Consider the following 10,000-nt stretch of genomic DNA (forward strand, 5'->3'; position numbering starts at 1 on the left):
CATTGCTTGGTAAGTCTAAAACTATGAAATGCCAAAATTAAAATCATCAAATATAAATAAATATTCAAGAACAACAATAACAACAACTAAGAAGAACATTGAAATATTAAAAGAAATAAATAACCAGAATACTAAATGAAACCCAATACCCTGAAATACATTAAAAAATCCTTTAATAAAAACAGAAAGAAAAAAAAAACCCTAAAAATACATTAGAAAGGAAAAAAAAACTGTAAAACACTCTTCTAAAACCCTACAAACCATAAAACAAAACAAAACAAAACCCTAAAATTCAAAAAAAAAAAAAAAAAAAAAAAAAAAACCAAAGATGCCAAAAATGGCCCTAAAGTTTGATTCTTTCTTTCTTTTACACTCTTTCTCTCTTTCTCTCTTTCTTCCTTCCTTTCTTTCATTCTTCCTTCCTTTCTTTCTTTCTTTCTTTCTTTCTTTCTTTTTCTTTCTATCATTTCTCCCTTTCTCTCTTTCTTTCTTTTTTTTCAAAACCAGTAAAATGAATAAATAAATAAATAAAATTTAAAATAGAATGCTGAAAAAAAAAACCCTAAAATTCGAAAAAAAAAAAAAAAAAGAAAAGAAAAGAAAAGAAAAAATACACAAGTATTCAAAAATGTCCCTAAAATTGATCAGTTTCCGGAAGCATGGTAGAATGCTGGCAGATGTTAGAGTAGTAGTTAAGAACTACATTCTCATCCATAGGCAGAGAAAGTGACACTGAGCTTGGTGTGGGCTTTTGACTCTTCAAAGGCTACACTCAATAGGACACTTCTTCAAACAAAGCCATGTCTCCTAATCTTCTCAAATATAATAACAATCCGTGGTCACTAAAAATACAAAAATATATACATATGGGGTTCACACCATTTTTTTTTATTAGACCAGCTGCTACCAGATAGTGAGATAGATGGTAAGAATGAAATGGGTATTAGATGTAAGGTAACATGATGTATAGAAAATTATTGTAGGTTCTCAAGAAAAAAATCTAAGGGACTACTACAATGTTAAGCAAGCTGAAAAATTTAGAGTAAGACAGGGTCCCAAATATAACAAAAGTATGATATAGCAAACTTTTGCTAAAGGATTAAGTTTTCCTTGTGAAATAACTTATTTTCCTTACACTTCAATTTTATTGACAATATTATTCATTCTTAAAGAAACTGTTTTCATTATTGTTTTCTTGGTGCCATGTATGGAAATAGTCTATTGATTCAAAGAGATGATAATTCCTACAGTATAAAACACCCACATTTCATGAGAAATTTAACTGATATAAGTACAGACATCACAGGGCCTAGATAAATATACTAAAGACCTATTGTGATGGCTACTCTTGGTTGTCAACCTCTGGAGTGAACTACAATCAAGAAATTTAGAACAAACCTGTGGGATTTCTTGGGAGGGAGGGACTTGGTTTGAACCATTGAGTCAAGAAGAAACATGCTATTAATCTGGATCTTGAGGCAGGAATACACTCCTCTGCTGGAGCCTACAAAAGGACATGGAAAAAGAAAGCTTCTTATTCTTGCCTTCTTGCTCTTGCTTTGCTAGCAAGTGCATTCCTTCTCTGTCATTTCATCAACCCACTCCAGTATATGTGTGTGTGTGTGCTTGAACGTGTGTTTGTACGTGTGCTCGTGTGTCTGTGTGTGTATTAGGTTGTGTGTGAAGCTGTGTGTATGTGTTTGCCTATGAGTGTATGTGTGTGCATGTAACGGTATGTAAACAGAAAGAGAAGATCTTTTTCCCTAGAGAACCTTTACTAACCCACCTATAAAAATATTTTGTTAATTACAAAAGCCTCTTCTTACAGGAATGGTGGCTTTGACAGCTAAGAGAGTTCTCAAGCGGAATTTTCATATGTGAAATTTGTCCATGTTAAGAAAAGTGATAGAAAACTGTTTTCCCTGGCTTCCAGTGACATCTTCTATGGATGGTCATAACACTTTGATTCAAAGGGAAAAATGATGGTGGAATAGTGAATATTTAAAAAAAATTGCTGTTTCTTGGCAAGTAAAATCCGTAGAAAATTGATCATATTCATCAGCATATTATGAAGCTATATTTTTATGTTTACTTATTTTTATTGGATATTTTATTTATTTACACTTCAAATGTTATCTCCTTTCCTGGTTTCCCGCCTCTCAGAAACTCTGTATCCCATCCTCTCTCCCCCTGCTCAAAAGAGGGTGTTCCTCTACTCACCCACCCACACCCACTTCCCTGATCTCAACTTTCCTCCACTGGTGCATCTATCATGCCATGAAGCTGTATTTTATATCTTCACAGTCAACATTTTCCAACTTTGAACTGGTCCCATCCATTGAATCAAGGAGGCAAGCATAAAGACCATTATGTGGTAAGTTGCAACTGTCGAGTCCTGAAGGTATTTATAGAATGTAGCTTAATTTCTGGTATTTAAATTATTCTTAATATTTAAGCCTTCAATTTGGAGAGGGATAGTTGGCCATGATTCTTAACATAGTAATGATGCCATAAACATTAATATTCCTCTAGAATAGTTCTATACATGAACTTTGGGAAAAAATATGGAGACACATAAAATCTCCCTTTTCATAGGAATAATATTAGAAGGAGGAAATAATAGACAAATAAGTACATTATATCTAATGGGTAGTTACAAGCACAGAAATTGCCCAAAGAAAAGAAAAAAACAAATCTAAAATTTGATCTGTGTGTTTTAAATATTGGGAAAAAAATCTCAATATTAAATGCTTTCTCGATAGAAAAGAAAAATGGGGAGTATATATTTAACTGTCCACAAAAAAGAAAGAAAGAAAAAAGAAAGAAAGAAAGAAACAAACAAACAAGCAAATAAACAAAAATGGTTGACAGAAAAAAGTCCTCTGTGTGTGTGTGTGTGTGTGTGTGTGTGTGAATGTTTTCATATATGGAATAAAGGAAAAAACCAAAATGGTAAGTGATATTGTAAAATATGAAAACAAAATTTACTACATTCACACAATGGATAAAGAAGAAAATATTATTGTATGTTACAGCATCTGGAAAACAGTATTATGAGAAATAAAAGAGAAAACCAACATATTATACCATTAACTGCGTCATCCAGAAATGAGGAGTGACTGCTTAAATGGTTTACAGAACTTAGAAGATGATGGCACATTACCTAAATATTATCACTACGATGTAAATGCATTTTACATTAAAAGGGTAAATGTTATAAATAAATCTAAGTGAAGCTTTTATTTTAAAATGTTCCTTTAGAGTCCTTTGGTAAAATATACAAACCCATAGACATTCTGTTTTTCCTGTAGGATGTCTCAACTTTGTATTACTTTCCCATTTCAGTCTTATTTCAAATAGTGAAGATTAATATGAAGCACATCTAAAGTATGAAATGAAGAGTTCTTTGAACATTCAAAGAAATGTCCAGGAAAAATAAATTGTTTTTAACAAAATTCAAAGAGATGTAACATGAAAAGACAGAATCAACAACGAAAAGGCTTCCTTTTCTACCATACTATTCCTTTTGGGGGGTGTTATGAACACAAAAAGAAAGTCTATAGGCAGGCCTGCTTTTTACATTGCAAGCATCAACACCTTTTAGGGACAAATCAGACACTATCCTGGCCCCCCCGCACCCTTTCCCACCCCCACCCCACCCCCAGTTTAGGATGAGAGGCAGCTCCTGCCTTGTCTGTAGTTATAATGCTTGTTTCTATTTCGTCACGGTTGTGCAATAATTTCCCCGACTGCCTGAGGACAGCTATGCCCCCGCCATTTGTGCCTAGGCCAGTGTTTATCCAACAGTCAAATCACCTCCATCCAGCCTATATACCATGAATACTGCCAGTCTCGCTGTGAGAAAGGATAATGAAAGAGAGCAATTTCGGGAAGGGTTCAAAATCGATGCCACCAAGAACGAACATGATGCTAGTAAGATGTTCATCGGGGGACTTTCCCAAGAAATAAGCAAGCAGGTACTTCTGGAATACTTGTCTAAGTTTGGTGAAGTAATAGACTTTATTATAAAAACAGACCCAAATACCGGTCTGTCTAGGGGATTTGGATTCGTGCTTTTCAAAGACAGTGCCACAGTAGAGAAGGTGCTTCGAGTGAAAGACCACAAAGTTGATGGCAAGAAAATAAAATTTAAAAGGGCTAAAGCCCTGGAATCTCAATTCCCCAATAAAAAGATTTTTGTGGGTGGGCTGAACCCGCGGATGTCTGAAGAAAAAATAAGGGCTTACTTTGGCACATTTGGGCAGATAGAGGCTATAGAGCTTCCACTGTGTTCCGACACTCAGGAAAGAAGAGCTTTCGGCTTTATCAAATACAGGGATGAAAACCCCGTTAGAAAGGTCTTAAAAACCAGGTACCATTTCATTGGCTCCAGTCGTTGTGAAGTTAAAATGGCATACCCTAAAGAATATACAGCTAGACAGTTGAGTAAAAGAAAGACTATAGCTAAAGATAGTACAAGAAAATCAGTTCCAGCTGTGGAGTTAGAAAACAATTGGAGAGGAGGAGGCAGCCCAAGCTTCCACACTATGGCTAACCCCGATGCTCAAGAAGCCAACCAAGATGCCCACAGAGCTGACTCATATACTTCTAGAGCAAACTCGGATGTACCTTTGGCAACTGTCCGTGGTTTCAGGGATACCCCCAATGCTTTCCAGTCGAACTCTAATGTTTTTGTGACAAATTCAACTGCTCTCATGGCAAGCAGTAATACTTTGAGGTCAAGCTCAAATACTGTATGGGTAAGCCATTGTGCTCTGGAGGCAAACCCAAATACCTTCTTGGCAAGCCAGTATACTCTTCCAAACACCTTAAGAATAAGCCAATACACTTTGGGAACATACGCAAATTCCTTAGGAGTGAGCCAGTATGCTTTGGCAGCGTTTTCAAATACTTTCGGGATAAACCAATATGCTTTGGGGGCAAATCAAAATGCTTTCTGGACAAACCAGTATCCTTTCAGAACATACTCAGATGCTTATGGGATAGGCCAATATGCTTCTGGAACAAGTCCAAATGCTTTTGGGGCAGGCCAGTATAGTTTGGGTACCAACTCAGATACCTGCAGGACAAACTGCTATGCTCTTGTGGCAAATCCATACAATATCTGGATAAACCAAAATGTTTTGGCGACAAACCCACATGTTTTCAGGATAAGCCAGTATGTTCTTGGGGCAAACCCAAGTGCCTTTGGGTCAAGTCAGTATTCGGTGGGAGCAACCCAAAACAGTTTTGGACCAAATCTACATAACTTCGGAGCAAATGGAAACTTTTGTGGGGCAGCTGGAAGTGGTGGAAGTACTGGAGGAGTTAATTTTTCTCAAGTATATGGCAATTTCTTGAATGTCTGGAATACACTGCCAGCTTTTCACGGCCCTGATGGTGATCATTTCTCCCTCTACAGTTATGGGGCTTATGATGCAAGATCTGCACCTAATTACAATGTGCAAATAAGCTTGTCAACACTCCCTGGGAATGGTTACCAGAGAATTTATTCAGCGTTTTGAAGCCTAACTACAAATCCTCTATCCGAGGACCATTCTGTCCAACAATAAAACATTCAGTAACTTATATGAAATGGCCCAACTACTGATTGATTGGACATTGCCACTATTTGCAGCAACTTTTGAAGTATCAATACATTTTCTATCACCTTTAACCATTGGACCTACAATAAAAAGACAAAGGCTTGAAACTAACTTGCTGAAGTTAGTTTGCTGGAAAATAAACATTGAAAACATTTATTTTTGAGTGACTGCTGTTTTGAATTGGGTTATTCTTTTGACCTTTACATGTGTTTTGCTGCAGAGAGGGAAGAGACATTTATTACTGCCCCCTTATCTTGAATTCTGTGTTGCTGTATTTGGGTTAGAGGTACTCATACAGTCCATTCAACTAGTTAATTTCAGTGAATAGAAACAAATTGCTTCTGAATACTTTCTGAAAAATATATTTTTATGTTTGTTGCATGTCCCAAATGTACACATTCTCATGATGTGAAACACAATCACTATTGCAAACGACTTTTACTTTTGTGAATTCTATTGTTAGTTAATCCAGGAATTTCCCCTTTACCTTATGACAACACAGTTTGACAAGCTTATAGTTTCCTAATTAGAACTCACAAGTTGTATTCCTTGGTCTTTATTCTGGCTCTGTTTTTACCCTTATTTTGAGACAGAGACTTATTAAGTTACATAGGCTACCCTTTAACAAGGTGACTTTGAACTTGAAATCCTTCTGCCTCAGCATTACTTGGTTTTATTTCTAAATATTCAGTGATTTTTCTCTCTCAGTCTACCTTCTATTTACAGGGATCTATTCTATGTCAGAAATTAAATTCAGGGAAACAATCCCAAGAGGATAGAATTATACCTAATTATTAAGAGAAATTTTACAAAAGATGGCTTGCCCAGCTATCTAAAATGTATCTTGGCCAGGGGCTTACAGGAGGGATAAGTGAAGTGAATTGGCCTTTGCCAATAATATGCGAGGAGGCATGCAAAGTTGAGAATAAAGACAGCACTCATCTTAGTAACACAGAATTTTCTTGTTTGGTTGGTTGGATATTTAGTTTGATATTGTGTTTGCTTGTTTGATTAAGAGTAGAAACAGGGTGTGTGCATGATTACTATGGAAAGGGTAGTAAAAAGGGCTAAAACATTCTCAGCAGCAACATAACAAACCATCAATGTGAATTCTATATATTTCAATTTTTCAAGTAAATAGTCATTGTTTTTAAAGGAAAAGTTTTAATGCTAAATATAATATCTAAATACTATCAAAAATCTGTTTCATCATGTAATCAAAACATTTACTGGGACAACAAGTCCTTGCCATATTAGCAATTTAGAACTAATATCTTCTAAAATGCACATGGACAATGGAAGTTTTGGCATATTAGTGGAATTGTGAATGAGATATTGTTAGCAAGGTTAATAAACTCATGAGATCAAATAATGTAGACCATCCATCCCCCTAGATCCCAAACATGAGAGAAATTAGAATGTGCAGTTACTCACTGAAGGAGGGAAAACATATAGCCTTAAGGAGCTATGAGAGTCCAAGTTACTCCATAAAGGTGCATACTCCACAAAAATATCCTAGTGTTCAAGATTCTGTCTTCTGAAACAGGCCAGGTACCAAAAGCCTCTGGAACGACTTTGTGGGTTAGGAGCTGACCTGGCTTTCACTCACCACTGTGAAGATACTGAACACAACTTCAAGGAATTCTAGTGTCTCCAAGTGGAATATATGTGCAAACTCTGACCAGTTCTCTGTGACATCACCCTATCTCAGCTTACATCATAGAACCCCTATCAGGCTGGTTCCTTCTGGAGTTACACTCAGAAACATTGAGCATCTCGAATTTATATTTTCATATGGCCTCCTAGAAATCCAAAATAAATAAATAAATAAATAAATAAATAAGTAAATAAATAAATAAATAAATGAATGAATAAATGAATAAATGAATGAATGAATGAATAAAAAATGAATAAACGAATAAATGAATAAATAACGAATAAATAAACGAATAAACCAATAAGCGAATATGCAAATTAGTGAATAAATTATGAATAATAAATGAATAAATGAATAAATGAATAAATGAATAAATGAATAAATGAATAAATGAACAAATGAACAAATGAACAAATGAAAAAATGAATAAATAATAATGAATAAATGAATAATGAATATAAAATGGCCTGATTACCTGATTCACATGCTGCCCCAGTAGATTCATTCTTGCACCATTTTTATTGTGTATTTGATTTTCTTGTTTGTTTGTATGTTTTAGTTTTTTTGTTTGTTTACTTTTTGTTTTTATTTTCCTTCTGTGAAAGTCTTCGGTGTCTGGCATACCAACATACTTGGTGGTTATTTTTCCTGTACCAATCTTTCCCTTGGTTATCTTTAAGCTGTTCGTAGAATCAGAAATGTTGCCAGACTCTTGAGGCAACACACTGGATAGCACAATATTCACTTTATGAAAACCCACTGTTAGAGGAGGACAATTTTTATTCAAACAAAGCTGGAATTTAATAGGATTGAATACATTGTATTGAAGCCAATAGCAATCATGAATTATAGATTCTTTGTAAAGTGCAAGGAAATCATAGACCTTGGGTCTGCTTACAAATTTGAGATAAACTTAAAAGAAACCCGATATCTAAGAGTCACATTTTAAAGGTCTTTAAAATTTACCAGCATTTCTGGTTACAAGGTAATTCGTAGATTAAATGCAGTAAAACAGGAAGAAATAGATAATGTAATTTTACTTTTGAAATATGGGTAGACAGAATTCTGGACATAGGTAAGTATGGAATTTACTTAGAAATTAGAGGGCACTTTAATTGTTCATGCCACATTGATCTTACGTGCTTAAAAAATATTTTTCAATCCCCTCCACACATTACATCCTCTTCATAGGGGATGCCCTAACTACATAGTGGGTTAGATTCTTCCATCCATATCATCAATGTTGATTGTTATACTGTGTGAAATAGACAAGCTATGGAGGAAATATAGATGCCAGCCCCACTGGATGAATTTCTTAAAAATGAGAGAGAGAGAGAGAGAGAGAGAGAGAGAGAGAGAGAGAGAGAGAGAGAGAGAGAGAAGGAGAGAGGTATTTCCCCTCAAATTGTGTTAGGTGAGACAAGATAAAATCAAAATGACAATTGTCAAATTATAATTTTAATAAGGCACATTAAATAAAAGGAGATATTTTGGAAGAGTAAGGGCATCAGCAGGGGGTTCTGAGAAGATAAAAATGGAGGAGAGTGGAGAGGATGAAGATGGTTAAAGGTCCCTATTGACCTGTGCAAAGAGTCACAACAAAGCCCAGTGACTTGTACATTTAAAGCACATTGGTATTAAGTAGCTGATTCTAAATGATGGTTTGATTAAATTGGGAATTTTAGCTTCAAGACACTATTAAATTTATTTATATGTTTCTACTCTCAAGTGGATGTTGCATTTTGAGCTGGATATGGGTGACAGGATATGGCAAAGTGATTAAGTTTTGTATATCATTATGCATCAAAAAAAAGTCACTCAGTGGGCTGCCATGCTTTCACAGGGAAGAAAGTAGCTAGAGATTTTAAGTGTACATGAGGTAGAAAGAATAATGCCCCCACACTACTATAGATTTTCAAATATTCACCTTCATATAATGCTTCAATGTGTTTCCGCAAATGTAATTTTCTGTAGACTAATCCTCAGGTTTTAATATATTTGGAAAAATTGGACTGGGTCAGGAGGGATAGGACCTACAAATAAAAATCAATGAATAATGCTGTCATAGAAAAGGTTTAATTATGACAGGGAGTTTGTTTCCTTGTTACTAGCCCATTGGATCCCTTCTGTGATGGCAATATCCAACGAGAATTTCCTCATCTACTGATGGTGTCTTCATCTTGAATTTCCTGGCTCCTGAAAAGAAGTCATGCAAAATATGCTTCATTATATACTAGAAATCAGTGTCATTCTTTTTGTCAATACAAGATGTATGATTATGTCTCAAAATCATGAGCAACTGGGCCATAGAGGAAAAAAAAAATAGGCTATTTTTGCTGACTAAAGACGGGATGAGTTCAGTGTTATCATGTGCTCTCTTCGTGAAAGAAAGCAGCATAGCAGGTGAGAATAGATCAGAGAAGTACAGCCCAGGAGGGACTCTGCCATCTGCTGTTGGCCTTGGAGATATAAAGGAACACTACATAAGGGATCCCTAGGAAGAGTGCCAGCCACTGCTTTTAGCTAGTGGAACCAGTTTTAGAATCATCATTTTCTAGATTTTAAAAGAAAACAAGATTACTCTAATTTACTAAGTATGGCCATTTGATACATCAGTGATCATCAACAAGGTGTACAGGTTTGGAAAGAAGTATGGGGACTCAGAAAAATCCTGTTCTTGGAACTCTCTCTGCCTTCAAGTGAGGGAGACATCTTCCCAGCAACACTAGTAAACACT

The 10,000-nt window shown here is 35.4% G+C and overlaps 1 protein-coding gene across 1 annotated transcript; it reads left to right on the top strand.

Annotated features, from left to right (window-relative positions):
- The first annotated feature begins 3,796 nt into the window (after positions 1-3,796).
- On the top strand, positions 3,797-5,693 carry LOC146999987 (uncharacterized). The gene has a single exon (XM_085834380.1). The coding sequence runs from the start codon at positions 3,837-3,839 to the stop codon at positions 5,523-5,525; it is 1,689 nt and encodes a 562-aa protein (XP_085690506.1). The 5' UTR covers positions 3,797-3,836; the 3' UTR covers positions 5,526-5,693.
- Positions 5,694-10,000: the final 4,307 nt, after the last annotated feature.

Source organism: Mus caroli, unplaced genomic scaffold, assembly GCF_978045245.1.
Source record: "Mus caroli unplaced genomic scaffold, Mus_caroli_1 scaffold_31, whole genome shotgun sequence".
Classification (NCBI taxonomy): domain Eukaryota; kingdom Metazoa; phylum Chordata; class Mammalia; order Rodentia; family Muridae; genus Mus; species Mus caroli.

Coding starts and splice junctions, on each gene's coding strand:
- LOC146999987 (XM_085834380.1), top strand. CDS start 3,837: ATGAATACTGCCAGTCTCGCTGTGAGAAAGGATAATGAAAGAGAGCAA.